Source organism: Coccinella septempunctata, chromosome 6 (genome assembly GCF_907165205.1).
Source record: "Coccinella septempunctata chromosome 6, icCocSept1.1, whole genome shotgun sequence".
Classification (NCBI taxonomy): domain Eukaryota; kingdom Metazoa; phylum Arthropoda; class Insecta; order Coleoptera; family Coccinellidae; genus Coccinella; species Coccinella septempunctata.
The window spans coordinates 5427907-5450475 of NC_058194.1; the positions used below are offsets into that span (position 1 = coordinate 5427907).

General features: G+C 35.8%; 1 protein-coding gene across 2 annotated transcripts in view; it reads left to right on the forward strand.

Moving 5' to 3' along the window:
* LOC123314688 (delta-1-pyrroline-5-carboxylate synthase) overlaps window positions 1-22569 on the forward strand; it is a 183707-nt gene that overhangs the window by 91834 nt on the left and 69304 nt on the right. For both annotated transcript variants that reach the window (XM_044899992.1, XM_044899993.1), the window contains exon 3: window positions 17-160. In XM_044899992.1, coding sequence (XP_044755927.1) covers window positions 17-160 — 144 coding nt within the window. The remainder of the gene's footprint in view (window positions 1-16; window positions 161-22569) is intronic.

Consider the following 22569-nt stretch of genomic DNA (forward strand, 5'->3'; position numbering starts at 1 on the left):
ACGTATGTTTTTATAGGTAGCAGAATGTCAAAATGAAGGACGTGAATGCATCATGGTCACAAGTGGGGCGGTAGCTTTTGGAAAGCAGAAGTTGACCCAAGAATTGCTAATGTCTTTGTCGATGAGAGAAACCCTGTCGCCGACAGATCATACGAGAGAGGTAATAAATATGTTTTTAATCATACCAAGTTTTTTCAATTATGTTTCTGGTTGGTACATTTTAATACTGTGATAAGTTAGGAAACTTTAAACAATATCATGATCAAATCAATCACAATAGTAAGAGATAACACTAATGGTTCCGAAACATTCTGCACAATTATAATTGATGATATGAAGGAATCAGGCCCGGTGTACACATCCGGTTTTTATTAAGTTGCGGCGCCGCTCTTGTGGTCTGAGGTATAAAGTATCAGACCACGTGGCGTCTGTTGCGGCGCTGGAACGGCCATATCATTTTTACAGGCTCCGCAACGACTCCGGTGTAGTGTGCATTGAATTTATCTCGCCCCGCAACGGCGCCGAATCTTAAAAAATCGGATGGGTACACCGGGTCTTATGTTGACATACTAGTAATGTAATGGCCAATAATTAAATATGCTTTAGTATCGAGGGTGTACATGAGTCAGCATCCTCTCGCAAGATCAATTAGTGGAACTCCAGGCAGTGGCGCGCTTTGATATATGTAAAATTACAACATGCTCTACAAGTGTTTTGTAATGATTGAAAATTTGTCAGTACACTAGTTTACAGTACCAAAAACGTAAGAAAGTGGACATACCGCATTTTTGTGGAACACGGAGAGTCAGCACGCCACATTAGTTTCTGCCATAACGAGGTAGGTGCAAGAGTTTGGTAACGGCTGAACATTCATTTACCGTTTAATTATAATATAAATTTGGGAAGGAAATAGTCAGAACATAGATTAATGGCAATGAGCTGATAAGCAGTCGCTCAAAGTCCGGATATCCAGGTAGCGCGGGTACTCGGTGATATGTTTGTAAAAATAAATTGTGTTATTTTTAAGAAAACCACCATTGTATTATTATTGTTTGTGTTCTTATAGCAGTTTATAGAGTGCGCATGACTGACATGATAAATTTTAAAATTGCAATTTTCTGTCATTGGATATATCATTTCGATTCATTGTATTTAATTCACACTTAGAAGAAGAAATAGCATTGTTTTTAATTCCATTACAGGTCAGTAATTGGAACTTTGTTTATGCTAGTTTGTAGATAATATTTGAAATATTGTATCCATTACAGGTTAATGACATCAGAAAAACCTATTTCTTCAATAAAGAATAAAGAATTGATAACATTCTCATAACTCAAAAACTCAGGCTATTGATCGTGAGATAAGAAGTAGGTTAGCTGAGTGAAATGCCTCTTTCCATGAGAAACTGTATCGCACTAGAAACACCAAGAAATAGTAAGAAAAATATATTCAAGTTCAAATGGATCCAAAATATTGATACGAAGATGTATTATGAAATACCAGCTGACAAACAGAATCCAAGTGATCATTGTGCACTCTTTGCTGTTCAGAAAGTGAAGAATATTTCGATTTCAATAAAAACACCGGGATCATTTCGCGTATGTGTTATTCCACTTATTACTGAATTAGAGTTACTATATTTCGATGACGAAGGAGATGTGATTTTCAAAGAGGAGTATTCACAACGGACCTATTCACCTTCATATGAAACAAAACCTGAGAAAGAACAGACAGTGCTTTCAGGATTGCTGAAGAAGATTCAAGAAATGAATATTCCTATGAGCAACAAAAGGATCTCAAGGATATAAAGGATAACTTGTACTCAACAATTTTGATGGAAAAATGCATCAATTACGTCATGTTTGGAGGCCTTGAGACTGAATGCGCTCGATGTGGAGTGGAAGCTGATGGAGACAAAATACTGATTCTACGTTTGCTTCTCGATCGAACAGCTAAAGAATGGTTTGCTTCTAAATTCATAGTATTAAGTTTGAACAATTCTTTTGCAACTTGGAAGAAAAACTTTTTGGATAGCTTCTGTGAAACGAGTTGGGATAAATTTAGGGAGGCATATTCATTTAGATACATGGGTGGAAGTTTAGTTGATTATGCTTCTCGAAAGGAAAATTTGTTGTTGAATCTTAGGAACAATTTTCCAATAGACATTTTGATTGATTTGATTGCGATAAATTTGCCAATTTTTGTTCAGGATAGAATTAATAGATCAGATGTTACAACTTGTGAGGAACTAATTGATGAATTGAAAAAGTTGGAAAGTTTAGTCAAAAATTACAGTAGTCGAACTACCAAGAACAAAAGCAAGAAGCAAACTAATGAACAAGTATCTTTAAAAAAAGCAGATGAAAGGAAACCATGCTCATTTTTTGATAGGAATGGTTTTCCTGGGCGATTCCATCTAGAATCTTTATGCCGTTTAAAAATAAAAAATAATAACAAGCAAGAGGATGTGAAAGGTATTATAAGGACAGTGAATAATGTTGGGGTACAGAATAGATTCAATGAAACTGTAACCGATCAAAAAAACTAGGTTTGCTGCCATTGATTTAATTGAGAGTGTTTTTAAGTAATGATGAATTATGTGGGATTTATGATTCAGGTTCAAATGTCACTCTTCTGAATTCGAAAGTGATAGAAAAGTTAAAACTCAAAATTAAAGATAATAAAAACACGTTTAAAACAGTCAATGGCAGAGCAAATTTTTCAGGAAAACTAACAACTAAAATCAGAATTAATAAGATTAAAAAAGAGATTGTGCTTTTTGTAGTTAATAATTATAACTTCGAGTATGATATTCTACTTGGATTAGATCCCATTTTGAATTTTCAATTGAAACAAGATTATGATTAGAATATTTATCAGAGATTAGATACAAATGAGGACGAAACAATAGGATATTTTGACAATGAAATTGATAACCCAGAATTTTCATTAAATTTTAATGAAGAGCTTTTCGAAGCAAAGTTAGAACATTTGACAACAAAGAAGAGGAATGGGATAGAAATATTAATTAACAAATATTTTTTTTTATTATAATAGTTGTTACAATCAATCAGAAAAAAAAACATTCTATAAGCTCATTTGATGGCTTCAGAGCTGAACGCTCCTAAGTGTCATGATGAGGTCCTGTCCAGTGACAATTCCTCTTCAAGTCTCCTTCAAATCTGCTGGCCATTTTCTTTTAAGTCGCCGATCGTTCTGCAGTTGAGTCAGTGGTTGTAGCAAAGTGTTTGTGTGGCTATCAAGCTTTGCGTGATGTTTGGTGCTGTTTTCTGTTATGACGCTCTTCACATACGGTATCTTCAGGTCTTCGTGTAGGGTTTGATTTGTAACGTACCACGGGGCATTGGTTATCATTCTGAGGGTTTTAGATTGGCTTCTTTGGATGATAGACATGTTCGAATTGCTGGTACATCCCCAGATCTCTATTCCGTAGGTCCAGATAGGCTTTATTATAGTTTTATAGATGAGAATTTTATTTTCCAGTGATAGTTTTGACCTCCTACCAATGAGCCAGTGTAGTTCCTTAACTTTCAGATCTATTTGTTTTCTTTTTTTGACCACATGCTCCTTCCAGGTAAGCTTTCTATCCATGTGTAATCCGAGGTATTTCACTGTAGGGGATTCTGGTATCTGAACGTTGTTAATTTTTACTGGTGGACACTGGCCTTTTCTCAGTGTGAAATTGACTTGTACAGATTTGGTCTCGTTGATCTTTATTCTTCATTTATGCAGCCATTCTTGTATCTGGTCTAGGTGAGTCTGTAGCAAGTGAGAAGCTTCTACTGGGTCTTCATTGCTCGCTAGTATGGCTGCGTCGTCCGCGAATGTACGCATTACTGTGTTTGGGTTGGTTGGTAGGTCTGCAGTGTACAATAAGTACAAAATGGGACCAAGAACACTGCCTTGTGGTACCCCAGATGATATGGGAAAATTATTTGATATTTTGTCGTTCACTCTTACCCTGAATTTTCTTGTATCTAGATAGGAGCTCAAAAGTTTGTAATATGTTATTGGAAGATATTTTTTTATCTTGTACAGTAGGCCGGGGTGCCAAACCTTGTCAAAAGCTTGACTCACGTCAAGGAACGCTGATGTGCAGTATTTGTTCTTTTCGAGGGCTTCGTTTACGACATGGCTTATTCTGTGAGTTTGTTGCACTGTTGAGTGAGCTGCTCGAAATCCAAACTGGTGATGTGGTATCCATTGTTCAGTATTTTGGTCTGTGTTGATTCTACGGAGGACAAGTCTTTCGAGGACTTTGGAGGTGACAGGTAGCAAACTAATTGGCCGATAGGAGGTCGCACTGCTAGGATATTTACCTGGTTTTGGAATTAAAATAATTTCGGCTATTTTGAACTGCTGTGGCCAGTAATTTAGTTTCAGTATAGCATTGTAAATATACTTAAGTAGAGTGGTTCCCTTGTCTGGAAACTCTCTAAGCATTTTCGGTGTTATTTTGTCAATTCCTGCAGTTTTTCTTGTATTGAGGCGACAGAGTTCGTCCTGGACTTCAGTCGTGGTGAAAGGTTTAATTGGTGCTGTGATGTTGGGTACCTCTAGGAGTTCTCTTTCTATCTCGTTATCTCTGGCGTCGTTGTGGGGGGTGAATACTGTGGCTAGGTGTTCGGCAAATAGGTTGGCTTTTTCTTCGTCACTTCTGGCCCAATGTGTGTTAGGTGTTGATGTATTACGTATAGCTGATGTATGCGTTGTTGGTTTTTTAGAGTTCTTTATTGGTTTCCATATTGAATTATCAAATCTGCTTAGATTTGAGATGTACTCTTGAAATGAGTTTTCTTTTAATTCCTTGATTTTCGCTCTGAGTCGATTGGTTGTTTTATTCAAGGTGTTTTTATCAGCTGGGGAGTGCGTTTGCTGCCATCTTGCTCTTGCTCTTCTCTTCTGTGCAATTAGTTCCTTAATTCCTGCAGTGATATTGTGGGTATCATTTATTACATTGATTACAGGTGTTGCTTGTTCCACTGCTTGTATAATTAGGTTGTTGAATGTTGATAGCACTTCTTCTATTTCATCTGGGGTTTTCAGGCTTACGTTCAGGCTTATGGTCTCGTCGATATTTTGTCGATATTCGTCCCAATTGGTGCTCCTATTGTGCAGTCTGGGAATTTGTTTCTTGTGGATTATGAAAGCACTGATTGTTGCGATTATGGGAGAATGATCCGAAGACAGGTCGTAGCTTGCTGTAATGTCCATGTTAGAATGAGATAAGCCGTTTGTTACGAAGAGGTCCGGAATCTTATTAGGATCTGTCGGCCAATATGTGGGAGTGCCTGTAGATAAAAAGTTGTAGCCATTTTCTTGTATGAGATTTGCTAATGCTTTTCCTTTCGCTGTTGTAAGACGTCAACCAAATAGGGTATTTTTGCTATTGAAATCTCCTTCGGCGACGAATTTGGGGCCCAGTGTTGAGAAATAGTCATTGAAGTTTTCTTTCTTGATGTTGTGACGTGGGGGGCAGTAAACTGAGGAGACTGCTATTTCGAATGATGCAAGTTCTACCTTTATTGTTGTGGCCTGTAACAGATCTTTCCTATATTCTGGCAGTTCGATATGACCTATCGAGTTTTTCACAATGATGGCGGATCTGGCGTGAGCGGTGTTATCCGTTATCAGATCTTGCCTAATTATATTGATGTCTGTTGTGTAATGCAGGTGTTTGATCACTACTCTATATGCACGATCTTCTTTGGGTTGGTAGGTGTGGTGAATTATATCACTGTCACGCATAATCTTTATGAGTTTTCTGTAGGATTCTGGTGTAGTGCTGTTTACCTTGATTGTGTTGTCTGCTAAGCATTTGGTGGTGTATTCTTCATCTTTCACAACAGCTTTTAATTTTCTTGCCATCTCTGCATAATCCACAACCCCATAGATGTATATCGGGGGTGGTTTAGGAGTTTTACTTGGGCTGTTGTTTGGTTGCTGGGTATCCTCGTTCGTCCTACTCAGAGCATTAAATGTATTGCGAATTTCGATGGGGGTTGTAGTGCTTGCGTTTATTTTTCTTCTTTTTGTGTTTGTTGTTTTCACTACTTGCCATTCGTTATTGCCTGTTGCATTGCTTTCGAATCCATGGAAATCCTCGTCACTTGTTGATGACATTCGATGGAAGTGAGCACTGGTTTTAGTTGTTGGGGCAGTTGTGCTTGGAGAATAATTCATTGGTGTCTTCACTGGGGCAATATTTGGTGTTTTTGTTGGGTGTATTACATGATGAGAATCGATTTCTGATTCATTTGAGGTCGGGGTCTGGTTCATTTTATCTAATCAGCGGTACGCCACTGGTAAGTAATCAATGTTGACGAGATGATAGCATCTTGACCATCTGCACTGATAAGGGATACTTTTTGAGTCCTTTTTCTTGTTAAACTTCACTAGTTTTACATGTCTTTTGTCACAAGTTGCCAATTTTATTGTTGTCTGATGTAGTATAAATATTTTGAATCACAAATAACTATACCAATTAGCATTTAATTTAATTCAATTTAATTCACACCTCGAATACGATTTTATCGCGTCAATATGGGGAGCGGATAAACAGATAACCATTCGCGGCGACAGCTGTTCATTGAATATAATTAACAAATTTAAAAATATTTTTGCGAAGCATAAATTTGACATTGGTCAAGTTAAGGATAATGAAGCACAAATTACACTTATAGAACATAAATTTGTGGGAAAAAACCTTACAGATGATCAATGGAAGATCAGAAATAAATAGAGTTTCAAATAGGGAAACTGTTGAAAGCAAATTTAATTGAAGAATCTTCCTCACCATTCGCAGTACCGGTCACCTTGGCGTACAAAAGGGATGAAGGATCTAAGACAAGATTGTGCGTTGATTTTCATGAACTTAATAAATTAATAGTTCCTGAACCACAACCCTTTCCATCAATCGATGAAATCTTATTCAAGACAATGAATGCCAAATTTTTCACCACATCACACATAAATTCTGCTTTCTGGTCTATTCCCGTTCGCGTCAAAGATAGATAAAAGACTGCTCTTGTGACTCAAAATGGTCATTGGCAAGGAAATGCTTACCTTTTGGACTAAAAACATCACCAGCGATATTCCAACGTATCTTAAGCAATATCATCCGAAGACATAATTTGAATTCATTTTGTACCTACTATATAGATGATATTCTTATATTTTCTCCGACATTTGAACAACACATAAAAGATTTACAGAAAGTATTGGAAGCAATACGTGAAGAAGGCTTCATACTTATATTCATAAATGTAATTTTGCGAAAAAAGAAGTAAAATATTTATGACATATTGTAGGAAACAATTCAGTGCAACCTCTCAACGACAATATAACTTCAATCAAAAATTTTCCTCCTCCAGATACGCGAAAAAAGATAAGGCAATTTTTGGAAAAAGTAAATTTTTATCACAAATATATAGAAAATTCATCTAGGTTACTCAGACCATTTCATAACTTGTTAAGGAAAGATGTGAAATTTGACTCCGGATTGTCAAGAAGCTTTTGATAAAGTTAAGGACATTCTTTGCTCTGAACCAGTCCTTGCAATTTTTGATCCAAGTGCCGCTATAACCATATATACAGATGCCAGTATTCAAGGAGTTGGGGCTGTTCTCAAACAAAAACAGATGAACGGTGAACTGAAACCAGTAGCATATTTCTCAAAGAAACTGAAAAAATTCCAACGCCTTGCAAGTAAAGAAGCGATAAAATTTTAGCAATATTGGTTATAAGGTCGTAAATTCTCAGTTATCACAGACCATAAACCTTTAGAGGGAAAAGAATTTCGTACAAGACCAGATGAAGAATTAGGTGAAATGATACATTTCCTTTCTCAATTCGATTTTGAAATTAGGTATGAACCAGGTAAGGCGAATGTAGAAGCAGATTGCCTTTCCCGTAATCCAGCTATGGAAGATAGTGAAAATTCAGATGAATATATATGAACTGTGAATCTAGTGACATTGGATGAAATAAGAGATGATCAATGTCATAATCGAGAATTTTTTTTTTTCATTTCATTTATTCATTAGCAATCAGAATACAAATTCTATAAGCTGATCTGATGTCTGTAGAGCATGGGCTCTACAGGTTCATAGGGTCTTCTCCAATGAAAAGACCCCTTCTATCCTACTTAAGGTTTGCTGGCCAATTCCTTTTGAGTCTCCGGGTGGTGTATGGTTCTAGCCATGGCTGTAGAAGGTCGTTTATGTGTTCGTGTAGTTTATCGTGGTGTTTCTGGCTCTTTTCCTTTATGACGTCCATAACATCCTTTTAGATATTTTTAGATCTTCGTGCAATGTTTGGTTGGTCACATACCATGGTGCATTTGCTATCATTCTTAGTATTGTCGATTGGCTTCTTTGTACTATAGATACGTTGGACTTAGAAGTACATCCCCACAGTTCGATACCATATGTCCAAATAGGTTTTATGACTGCTTTTTATATGAGAAGTTTGTTTTCCAGCGACAATTTAGATTTCCCGCCTATAAGCCAATACAGCTCTTCAACTTTCAGGTCTATTTGCTCCCTCTTTTAACCACGTGTTCCTTCCATGTTAATTCGTTATCTAAGTGAATTCTCAAATATTTTGTACTATGTGATACTGGTAACTGTATGTTATTTAGCTGAACAGAAGGGCATTGTCCTTTTCGAAGCGTAAAATTGATTTGCACAGATTTTGTCTCATTGACTTCGATTTTCCATTTGTTGACCCATTCTTGTATTTTATCAAGGTGCGTTTGTAAAATATTGGATGTTTTTTCAGGATTTTCGTCATTTGCAAGTATTGCAGCATCATCTGCGAATGTTCCGATTATTGTGTTAGTACATGTGGGCAGGTCTGCTGTATACACCAAATATAAAAACGGACCAATAACACTTCCTTGAGGAACGCCTGATTTTATGGGATAAAGATCGGATACTTTATCGTTGACCCTTACTCTAAAACTTCTTCCTGTAAGATAAGATTTCATCAGTAGAAAATAGTATACCGGTAGACACTTTTTGATCTTGTATAACAGTCCTTGATGCCAGACTTTATCAAAGGCCTGACTGACATCCAAAAAAGCAGATGTACAGTATTTTTTGTCTTCCAGGGCTTTGCTGATTTCACGGCTTATTCTGTGAATCTGTTGTGTGGTGGAGTGATGAGCTCTAAAGCCAAACTGGTGTTGAGGAATTATTTCTTGGTTGTTGGTATCTGACTTTATTCTCAGCAGTAATAACTTTTCCAGTATTTTAGACAGAATCGGCAGTAAGCTGATTGGTCGATATGAGGAGACATCATTTGGATTTTTGCCTGGTTTTGGAAAGAGAATTATTTCAGCATTCTTCAGTTGATCAGGCCAATAGTTTTTTCTCAGAATAGCGTTGTATATTTGCGTCAATAATGATACTCCAATCTTTGAAAGTTCTTTGATCATTTTTGGTGTGATCTTGTCCATTCCTGCTGCTTTCCTTGGATTCAAATATTTGATTTCGTTTTGGACTTCTTTCAATGTGAGTTTTTTGATGGTGGTGACATTTGATGGAGTATATAAAAGCTCTCTTTCGATTTCTTCGTCTTGGAAATTATCATTGGGTGTGAATACTCTGGCTAGATGTTCAGCAAATGTTTTAGACTTTTCTTCATCCGTTCTTGCTCAATGAAGTGTTGATCCTTGCGAGTTGTGTATACGTGCTATATGAATTTTTGGCCTTTTTAAATTTTTTATCGGTTTCCACACTGTGTTATCATATCTATTGAGCCCCATAACATAATTTTTGAAGGATTGTTCTCTGTGTTCTTTCATCTTGAATTTCAATTGGTTTGTTAGTCTGTTTAGGATAGTTTTATCTGTAGGTGAGTGTGTTTGATGCCAATTCTGTCTTGCTTTTTTCTTCTGGTTCAGAGTCTCTTGATTGGAACATTGTATGCTTTGTACGTTTGTTGTGAAGTAGGTGTGGCTTTCTGCACAGCTTCTTTAAGGATATCAATAAATGATGTCAGCGCTTCATCTATCTCCCTGTTGGTTTTAAGGCTCACATTGAGTCGTATATTTTTTTCTATTGTTCTTCTGTATTCGTTCCAATCGGTTTTTCTATTATGTAGTCGAGGAATTGGTTGTTTGTGGATTATGCACATGCTTATGGTGGCTATGATAGGGGAGTGATCTGAGGATAATTCATAACTTGGTATAACACTCATATAGGAGGATGAGATGCCATTTATTATGAAGAAGTCTAATAAATCTGGGGTTTTATTGAATCCGTTGGCCAATAGGTTGGGATACCAGTTGATAGGATGGTATAGTTTTCTTCTTGGATGAGTCTTGCCAAGTCTCTACCTTTTGTCGTGGTAAGTCTTGAACCAAAAAGGGTGTTCTTGCTATTATAATCGCCTCCAGCTATGAATTTTGATCCCAGAGTTTCGAAGAAATCCTTGAAATCCTGTTTTTTGTTATTATGCCTTGGAGGGCAATATACGGCAGCGATCGCTATGTCATGTGCTAGCGTTTAAACTTTGATAACTGTTGCTTGCAAGTGGTTGTATTCATACTTTGGCATTTCATAGTGTTTAATGGTGTTCTTGATTAGAATGGCTGTACCAGCATGGGCAGTATTGTCTGGGTGATTGGTCCAGTATGTTGAGTAATTTCTTAAATTGAAATATGATTTATCTGTGAAGTGTGTTTCACTGATAAGTAGAATATCAAGGGAATTTTGATGGAAAAAATATTCGACCTCATTCTTATGTTGCAGAAGACCATTGGAATTCCATTCTGCTATTTTGATAAAATTAGTGAATTTTGCTTATAAGTGTGATTAGCATGTTCAGTACCATACTATTTTGTTGAATCAGCTGCTGCATCATGGCTTTAAACTCATCTAAGAACCTGCTCATAATATGACTCACATCACTAGTAGTTTCGACATATACGTTTTTGCCGTTCTTGGTAACATCTGCATAGTTTCTGGTTTGTGGTTTTTGTTGTTGTTGTTGGTATTGTACATTATTGGTTTGCTGTTGAGACGTCTTGCAGGATGGATAATTGTCCAGTCGTGTTTGTTGATGTGGATTTTTTCCAAGATTTTGTTGTGTGGTTGGCCTATGTTGTATGTTTAATCGATTATTGGCGTTATTTGATTTAAACATTTTATTGTAGAACTCACATCCTTTATAATTTGCCGAATGGGCTCCTTCACATAGTGCACATTTAGCTGGAGAGTCTCTGGTCTTTTTGCACATTGTGGTGTTATGCGCCCCTCCACATTTAACACATACATAAGGTCTGTTGCAGTAAGATTTGGAGTGCCCATACTGTTGACATCGTGTGCACTGCGTGATGCCTTTGACCTTTTTTGGTGGTTCAATAATCGAGAAATGATTAAAATAATTTTATCAAATGATTTTGGTTTAGAGTTAATTGAAAAAATCCACACATTCGTGCTAGTAAAATAACCAACAAAATCAGAAAAATTTATTATATTGCAATGGACTCTCTGACAAGGCAAATTTGTGAAAAATGTGACATCTAATAATAATAATAATAATTATGACGTTTATTCGACTAGTATTTACATCCTATATTGTCACAGTAAAAAGAAAAAAAGAAACAATTTCAACATATTTACAATTCATTCTATGCATAAGTATATCTACTGTTGAAAAAACATCCCAGATAAATTCTTTTCCGAAGACAATTTCAGAAATTGTCCTGTGAGGAAAATTCATGATTCATTATGAAATAAACAAACATTCATACTGTATTTACAAAGGAGTACAAAGAAAAAACTAATGATAGAATGTCATTTGTTATGAGCCATGGTTAATTTTTCGTCCTTAAGTATGGATATAAGAATTTTTCAAGTCTATCATTTGGCAAACTTTCCATGTCGGCAGCGAGACAAGCCAGTCTTTAATTTTTCTCTTGAAGACTTTCATTACAACATTTTTAATTTCAGGCGGTATTTTATTGAATATGAACGGAGCTAGATAGGTATGAGATCTTTGATCTATTGTCCTGTTCGTCCTCGAATGAGTTATCCACGTTCCTTTATTCCTTGTATCATATAGATGATCATTAAAAATTGCAGACACCAAATGTTTTTTCTGATGTATGGATAGCGCAAGGAAAAAAAGTTTTCGCGGGTCCATAACTCCGCTCTCCGCATACAATCTCTCGGTTGGAAAACGAAATGGTCTTCTGAATATTATCTTCAGTAGCCACTCCTGTGTTATCTCAAGCTTCCTCAGGCAACTTTTCGTCACTCCACCCCAGGCCAATATTCCATAATTCAGGTGCGTCTGTGCCAACACAAAATAGATCTTCCTCAGAAGTCCCAACTTGCAAAAATCTCTCAACTTTCTGAAACGTGGTATCAGTATACGCAATTTTTTGGCCAAATGTTCTATGTGATAGTTCCACCTCAGATGTTTGTCCAGGTATATTCCCAAATATTTGAATTTATCAACAATTTTTATTTCATACGCTTGTGCAGTTCTTGAGAACGATAGCGTTCCTTCAACATCTCCCAGGTATCAGCATGGTAAAAAATGGCCGCATCATCAGCAAAAGCAGTCAATTCACCCTCAATATTGATTGTGAGAATTGAATTGAGATATGCTATAAACAATAGTGGTCCTAAGATCGTTCCTTGAGGCACTCCACATTGGATGGGGGAAGAGGTGCTAAGATGATCTCGAACCTGGACACGTTGACTCCTGCCCGACAAGTAACTCCCAAACCAATCCAAAGCTCGATTTCTAATTCCATATCCTTCTAGTGTTTTCAATAGTTTTTCGTGTTTCACGGTATCGAAAGCTTTCTTTAAATCGATAAATAGGCAAAGGCATGGTTTAGCAGTGTCAAGGGAGCGATATATATTGGCCGTTAGTTGCGCTACAGCATCCTGTGTTGATTTTCCCTTACGAAAACCGAATTGGCCTTCTTTCAAAACTTGGCAGCTTTCCAAAAATTGTAACCTACAGTTGTACTTGGCCTATCGGCTGCTCAGATGGATACGGTGAGGGGTGAGTCCCCAAAATTTTCTTCACAGAACCTAACTTTAGTTGGGCGCCAGGTTTACCACGTAAACCAAGGGAAATCCTGCTTCAGGGAAAGTTGAAGAAAATGGCTTTTTACAATTTTATTAAAATTAAAAATTTACAAAAAAAAAAAAATAAGTTATGATTGCTGAAGGCTGATTATATAAAAAAAATACAAATAAGGCGTTATAGAAAGCTAATTGGGCTCCAGACAGAATTTTGATAAATATGTACTGATCGAGTTAAAGTTATAAAAAAACAGAAATTTTGAGACCTCACTTGTTCTATTCTGGGTATTTCCCGTTGGATGGTAATTGGCAGAAAATTTCAGTTCTCACTGGTTCAATCCAGATGCCTTTGATTTGCAGTTCAGTTATTGGAGGCTCGCTGGGTGTATATCAACCAAAAGATTTCAGTCCACCAGATTCTGATCTTAAGACTCAGCTTCAGACGGTGTTGCTTCCCTTCAATGTCAACTGATACTCCAACGTGCAGCGCAGAATAGACAAAAATTAGTAGATGTCAAAATGGTGGTCGATTTAATTCTGTTACAACTAACTCCTTCGACAGTAATATAATAATTGGAATCAGTACAAAACGCCTTTTAAGTGTTAAGTGAAATAATTCACAGAATAACGAGCTATATGTGATTGAATAGATGAAAAACTATGATCAAGTTCAACAAAATATAACAAAATTCTAGCTATATCTTTCCGGAAAGAGAAAACAAATTCAACAAATTGGTCAAACTAGAATTAACCAAATAGAAGTACAACAACTTTTCAATAAATCATCCGAAAGAATTATATCAAGAAATTAAAGAAAAAATGATAACAAAAAAGGGAGCGTGTACTCTCTGGCAAGGGATGAAATGAAAGGAAAAAAGGAATTAATAAATAAAGTCCCAACCCACTGATGGTGAGCAGGATGAAAATTACGAAATTCAGCAAATTAAATTTCTGAACAAAGAAAATGAAATGAAATTAATATAATTGAAATTAATCAATGAAGATATTTTATCACCAGATATAACGTACTCACTTTTCGTCACCTGTTAACAACGTCAAGTTCAAAATATAATTGATTTGAAGGTCAATTCAAATGGAATTGAAAATGAACGACTCCCCTCCCTCCTAAGAAAAATCCGGTTAATTATTCCGTATATTACGGAAGCAGTAGCGTCACGGCGATGAGGATTAGGGTTGTAACGAGATCGTTACACACCACCCCACCTGGGTAAAAAAAAAATTTGGAAACTTTAGGAGTTCACAAATTTTTTTTTTTTTAATTTAGATTCATGTCAATCACAGAGGAACCAGGTAGAAATTCAGGCACTATTATCAAACTCAAAATTAATATATAGATAAGTATAAAGATAAATCATATAGAACGCAAATTTATATGTTACATCAGTTCTCAAATTATCAAAATTACTAGAACCGAATCAACATAACTCCGTTGAAAGGTTTCCTCATGAAAGCACAAATTTTCCGAAGGAACACAAAAATGTAGATTCTTTCATAATTATGCCATTCAACAGATTCATTCTCCTTCACGACACCATTGTTTATAGATAATAAAGATAAATTACAAGGCAAGGAAGTGGAGATAAAATTATTTTGAGCTATCATCTGAATCAGCGCTGAAATATTCCTCCTCATCGGAATCTGAGTTTTCATCCATATAGGCTGACTTAATATCCTTAATATGCCAGCGACCCAAATCGTTACCATTCAAATCTTGAAGTTCGTAAACCAAATCTGAAACAACTCTAGTGGCACAATAATTATTGACAGCTGAAGAAAGAGTAACATTCTTCTTCCACACCTTGTCACCGACATAAAATTTAACTTTTCATTTCCTCAAATTGTATTGATGAGAGTTCCTAAGATAAGCCTGATGCAACCTATTTCGCACTTCTACAAATAAATCAGGAAGCTTTTGAACGTCATCAATTCGTTGTGATTTGTCTGAAATAGAAGAAATATTCTTATCATTGTCCGAAATTTTTCCATAAAAATCCCCTGTCACAGGAACATTCCGAGCAAAAGTTAAGAAAGCAGGAGAATATCCGGTGACGTCATGTTTTGCCAATCCTATAGCTTGAGCTACTTTGAAAATAGAAGAATCCCATGTTTTGTGATTATCATGAATGTAGCAACGGATTGATGTAACGATAACTTTATTGACTCGCTCTGCGAAATTAACTTGAGGATGATATTTCGCGTTGTACCAAATCTTTTGCACTCGATAAGTTTCCATCAAATGCTTGAACTCTTTACTGATGAATGGACTACCGTTATCAACCATCATAATCTGTGGTACTCCGTAAATGAGAAATACATGATTTTCAATAAATTTGACGATATTTTTCGAAGTAGCATTAGACATCGGCTGAACCAAAGTAAATTTAGTAAACCAATCGACAACCACTAAAACATATTGGTTTCCGTTTTTAGATCTAGGATAGGGACCTGAAATATCCGCAGAAAGGCATTGAAAGGGAAAATTTATGTTTTTATATGAACCCATTTGACCGGCCGGAGGCAAGTTCGTACTTTTACAGGCAGCACAACTAGGACACTTTCTAACATATTTGTAAACGTCCCTTCTTATTTTTGGACAGTAGTATAATTCTGATATTCGATTAAGAGTTTTAGATATTCCTAAATGAGCAGAAGTTTCTTTATCATGATAAAAGCTGAGAACTTCCAAACGATTAGTGGAAGGGACTACAATTTTCCAATCGGTTAAATTACTAGTTAAATTGTGATGTGAAAGATAATGTTTATACAAAATCCCGTTTTCAACACGAAAAGAAGGATATTCATCGGGACTCTTCAGAACATTTTCAATCATTGACTTATACCATCTATCAGGTTGAAAAGTAGAAACGTCAATTATTACAGAAATATCTGCGACCGAGCGCGACAATGCATCAGCCACAACATTCAAAAATCCTTTTCGATGTTTTATTGCAAAGTTAAATTGAGAGAGTTTAACAGCCCACCTAGTCAAACGTCCGGAAGGATTTGACAAGTTATGAAGATAGATAAGAGAGGTATGATCCGTTTCAACTGTAAATTTGGTACCTTCTACATAACTCCTGAATTTTTCAATTCCGAAAATGACCGCTAACAATTCTTTTTCTGTCACAGTATATTTACGCTGACAAGTTGTCAAAGTTTTACTAGCGTAAGCTACAGGGTGTTCCAAACCATCACATTCCTGGTATAAAATAGCACCAACACCTGTATCAGAAGCATCACACTGGATAAAGAAGGGTTTCGAGAAATCAGGGCTGGCTAGCACTGGTGCTGAAACTAAACGAGATTTTATTTCAGTGAAAGCTGCTTCGGCTTCAGGAGTCCAAGTTATAGTTTGTCCTTTCTTTCGACCATGCAACAAATCAGTTATGGGAGAACAGACAGACGAAAAATCTTTTATAAAACGCCGATACCAACCGACAAGACCAATTAAACGTTTGATCTCAGTTGTACTTTTGGGGGTTGGATAATTGACAATCGCAGAAACCTTTTCTGGATCAGTTCTCAAACCATGTTCATCGACTACAAACCCAAGATAAACAAGAGATGGGCGACAGAATTCACACTTATCTAAATTTACTGTGAGATTCGCGTTTTTGAGTCTCTGATAAACCTCTTTCAAAACCTTAGGCGAATTTTGGCGCTGTAACCACAACTTACTATGGTTATGGTTATGTGTGACGTCATAGTTACTGATGACATTTATTGGAAGGTGTCAACTAGCACTGCCGCCTGATTTGTTCGATTAATGGATTTCCGAATAAATTAATAAATGGAGGTTAGAGGAATAAGGAAAGGGAAACCATATCAAAATATGTTTCAACAAGGAGATAAATACTTTTATGGAAAGTACCAATTGATAGAAGGACTTGTTTATCCCTGCAAACATTGGTTTATGTGTCCATATCGATGAATATCTGATAATCTGAATGATATGGAAAGAGACATGGAATATGAATTCAATTCACATATATCTTTCACCAGTTGGGAACTTAAGCTTCATGTTCCGCAAATAATGAGCAGCAAAAATTTTTATATCAGTAGTGATAGTGGAAATTCAAGGGCCAAGGAGAAGCATTTCAATTTTCTACTCTCTGAAACGACACGAATTGAAAATACCATTGCTTTGTTTAAAGGAAGATCTGTAATATTAAAAGTTATTAGTAAACGTGCTTTTAAAATACCGTTTTTTTTTTACACTCCTTTATATTTTTGAGTTTGTAATAGATAAAAATGATTTTACATTGAGGATTCATTATTTCACTATCTACTCAGATACTTCTACATTTGATCGTCTAGATACTCATTAATTCATATTTTTACTTGACGTAGTACATGGACCCTCTATGTATATATACATCCCAAATAGCTTAGGGCTTTATCAAGTCTAACAAAGCAAAAAATCATCCAAAAAGTCTTAATCCGACCAAGACCTCAGCATACCTACTTAGTAAATAATAATTCATAAGCTTAAGAATAATCAAAATTATCAAATTCAAATTTTCAGTTTTGCTTAACGAGTGAAAACTTAATTAAACGGATTATCTTCCCAGTTCCCTTCTTATTTCTTTTCTGTCTGGTACAGAAATTGAATTTTATTTATAAAAATAACGTTATATCGAAGAGGAAGGTTAATCTTTGATTATAGCATCCATCTCTTCAAAACCAGAGACCCTTTCTTCCCCCTTTCCCCCTTTCTTCCCTTTCTCTTTGTTCAAAACTTTGTGAATTCCACATAACATCAATGCATTGAACTCTGTGGGAACTCCAATAGAGTTCAATGCATCAATGGTCCAATATTCCATTTCACTCATTGAAAGGAGATAGAAATACATACCACATTGTACTCAAGAGGAAGGTTACGTGGTTAACTTCGTGTGACGTCATTAAAACGTCATAGTTACATGGTTATCTTCGCCAAAATGTGGTTACCCAAGTAACTACAACCTAACCATAGTTAACCACTAGCGCCAAAATTCGCCTCTTGATATGAAGAGCAAAAGTAGGAGTGGCTATAATGATATCATCCAGATAAACAAAACAATAAGGCGCTAAGTCATGACCTATAACCTTATTCATTAAGCGAACCATAGCTCTAGGACTGTTCTTCAGTCCAAACGGACAAACAACAAACTCAAACAGACCTCTTCCTGGAACTGCAAAGGCGGTCTTGGCACAGGAAGAATCATCCAAAGGAATCTGAAAAAAAGCCTTGGTCAATTCAAATGTGAATATTCTATTGGTTCGAAACGTTTTGTCTTCGGTTGTTTCTCGAATTCGCGGCGCCATGATTTGTGACATTTCGACTGACTGTAACATGACCGTTCTGACTGGTGACGAGATTCGTGTTCTCGCCACCGCGATGCACGTTTTTTGAATTACATTGATCACACTTAGACTTAAATGTGTCCTTCTTACCACAACCATAACAAAATACTGTTCTGGGTTTTCGACATTGAGGATAGTTGTGACCAGATAAACCGCAATTCCAACATCGAGAACTAGATATTGTAGATACATTATTAGATATATATATTATTGTGTTGATCTCTTGTTCCAAGTCCTCCTCGTAAAAGTAAGGAAGAAAATCTCTCTTCAACTCAACAACAAGATCATCCCAAGTTTGAAATTTAGCTCTGCTATTAACAAACCACGTCCATGCAGATCCCCTAAATAAGTCACAAGCAGATTGGAAAAGTTCCTGCTTCGATACACCTCGTGCCTGTCTCAACAATTCAACCTTTTCTAAAAATGAATTTACTGATTCGGTCTGGGTCGAACCTGTGAAATAAATATTCCATTTATGTGGAGCCACAAATGAACCATTCGATGAACTACTATAATGGACAGGAGCATTCACCTGAGTGGGGGTAGAAGACCTAGCAGGAGACACCTTCAAATCGAGATCAGCCTCCAACTCTAAAACTCCATACTCAATCTTCTGTTTCGTCAAAATCTCAAATTCCTCATCAGCAACTAACTTAGATAATCGATTAGACACGTGAGTTAAACGACTAGAAATTCTAGTATAGGTAGGATCATCTCTATTACCGCTAAAGTCAGAAATAACCTTTTTCAAATCAATGAGAGTTTCACCAATTTCTTCTACGTCTTGAGAATGAGAATATGGATTTGTTACGGCATGAAAACTGCGATTAGCTTTTTCCTGACTAAGGAGTCCTCTTAATATTTTTCTCTTAGTATCAATATCTCCAGTAGGTTCAACACCTCGAATTTTAATTTCATAAATCAGTTCATTAATTTTCAAGTGATTAGGATTCATATTGTGTCGAATTTATAGGTACATACGTAGTTACGAAAAAATTCAAAAATAAATGAAAGTTTATTGAATTTCGGGAAAATTGTATATATCTTCAGAAAATTTGCGATGAAGAAAAAAAAATTGAATAATTAAATATCGAGAAGGAAGGAGTTCGTTCAAAAGCGAATATTACCAGTAGACATATGTGTTAGTAAATTTTGAACAAATTCTGTCGGACCACTTATTTTACAAATATTGTCTCCAAGAAGCAAGACCTCAAAGAAAAAAGAAAAGAAAAGGAAGTTGAGCACTGTGAAGCTCTCAAAAGAAATGGCGTGCCCCACGTTGGGCGCCAATGTGTAACCTACAGTTGTACTTGGCCTATCGGCTGCTCAGATGGATACGGTGAGGGGTGAGTCCCCAAAATTTTCTTCACAGAACCTAACTTTAGTTGGGCGCCAGGTTTACCACGTAAACCAAGAGAAATCCTGCTTCAGGGAAAGTTGAAGAAAATGGCTTTTTACAATTTTATTAAAATTAAAAATTTACAAAAAAAAAAAATAAGTTATGACTGCTGAAGGCTGATTATATAAAAAAAATACAAATAAGGCGTTATAGAAAGCTAATTGGGCTCCAGACAGAATTTTGATAAATATGTACTGATCGAGTTAAAGTTATAAAAAAACAGAAATTTTGAGACCTCACTTGTTCTATTCTGGGTATTTCCCGTTGGATGGTAATTGGCAGAAAATTTCAGTTCTCACTGGTTCAATCCAGATGCCTTTGATTTGCAGTTCAGATATTTGAGGCTCGCTGGGTTTATATCAACCAAAAGATTTCAGTCCACGAGATTCTGATCTTAAGACTCAGCTTCAGACGGTGTTGCTTCCCTTCAATGTCAACTGATACTACAACGTGCAGTGCAGAATAGACAAAAATTAGTAGATGTCAAAATGGTGGTCGATTTAATTCTGTTACAACTAACTCCTTCGACAGTAATATAATAATTGGAATCAGTACAAAACGCCTTTTAAGTGTTAAGTGAAATAATTCACAGAATAACGAGCTATATATGATTGAATAGATAAAAAACTATGATCAAGTTCAACAAAATATAACAAAATTCTAGCTATATCTTTCCGGAAAGAGAAAACAAATTCAACAAATTGGTCAAACTAGAATTAACCAAATAGAAGTACAACAACTTTTCAATAAATTATCCGAAAGAATTATATCAAGAAATTAAAGAAAAAATGATGAAAAAAAAGGGAGCATGTACTCTCTGGCAAGTGAAGAAATGAAAGGAAAAAAGGAATTAATAAATAAAGTCCCAACCCACTGATGGTGAGCAGGATGAAAATTACGAAATTCAACAAATTAAATTTCTGAACAAAGAAAATGAAGTGAAATTAATATAATTGAAATTAATCAATAAAGATATTTTATCACCAGATATAACGTACTCACTTTTCGTCACCTGTTAACAACGTCAAGTTCAAAATCTAATTGATTTGAAGGTTAATTCAAATGGAAAAATCCGGTTAATTATTCCGTATATTACGGAAGCAGTAGCGTCACGGCGATGAGGATTAGGGTTGTAACGAGATCATTACAAAATTCAGCTGTTCTTTCATGAATGATTTTCTCGAATATTTTTGACAAATTTGACGTGAGGGAAATTGGTCGATAATTGCTTACATCCTTCTTATCTCCCGACTTGTATACCGGCTTGATCAAGCTTTCCTTGAGAATGTCGGGAAAGACACCAAACTCCATTGACGAGTTGACCACATGACAGAGAGGAACCAGAATATTTGAGGCAATGTTCTTCAGCGTATTCGTCGTTATACCATCCAATCCTGGAGTTTTATCTGTTTTTCAAGGAGGCTCTTATAGATTCTATATCTATTTATTAGTGTCTGATTCCGTGGACTGGTCCTAATCTGCCTGTAAAGTTTATTTTTTTCATTGATAGCCTTGACAATACCTGATGTTATCCATTCTTCGCGTTTTATTTCTTTCTTCTTCTCAACTTTTTTTTATGTATTTTCTGAAATATGAAATTTCAAGATTCTTATGAACGCTTTAGTGGAGGGTTTTGTTCTTCCAGTAACAAACGCCAATCTTGACTAGCCAACGCGGCATTAAGTTTGGGATAATTTATGAAGCTCCTTGATTTTCTGTACTCTTTTGATTTCTCCAATGAATTTCTTATGAATAGCATTATTGGGTAGTGGTCAGTTAGATCATAGTGAAAAACTGATGCCTGGTAGTCTTCCCTCGGCACTTCCGTTTTGATGAAAATATGATCAAGACATGTAGCGCTCTCTGGTCTTGTTACTGTATTTATGAGTGATGTATAACCATACTCGGTCAAGATATTATGATATTCCTCATCCAAATCATTATCAGACAATAAGTCGAAATTTAAGTCTATTATTTTATTAATATTTTTGTTTTGTCCATTTCTAGTAAGAAACTCTTGAAGACATCTGTTGAATGCATCCTTCAATATATCATGTGGTCTGTAGACCGCAACCAAGCTCATAGAACAACCCTCGTAAAATGCCTCGATCTGAATCACACTCAGCAAATCAATAGTTATAATATGATGAACAAAATTTATATTCTCTCCTATATAGATAGCTACCCCATCATTTTGATTCACACTACTATAATTATATACCAAACTATACCCCGGAATTTCAAACAATGATATATCCTGAATTTTCCAGGTCTCTGTTAGAACGATAAAATCGTAAGAACGCTCTATTTGGCTCAAAGCAATCTTCAGGGAATCTAAGTTTTTATTTAGACTACGAATATTAACATGAAATATGCTAACATTGAAGTCATTTTCTAATTTAATAAATTTATTCACATCTTGAACACTTAAAAAACATCCATTATCCAAACTTATATCGTTCCTGTCAAAATCATTTATTTAATTATCCAGAATTAATCAAATATGCTCAAAACATTATAGTCTATCCTGTCCTCAACTCTTTTCATTTGAATTTTATACAGGGGACACTCCTTATCAAGCGCAGAATGACATACATCGAAATCGGTTCTATATTTGGTATTACTTTGAATACAATTAATGCAACAATTCTCTTCAGACTTACAAGTTTTATAATCATGTGATCCTGAGCACTTGGAGCACACAGGAGGTCCATTGTATTTGCAGTCATT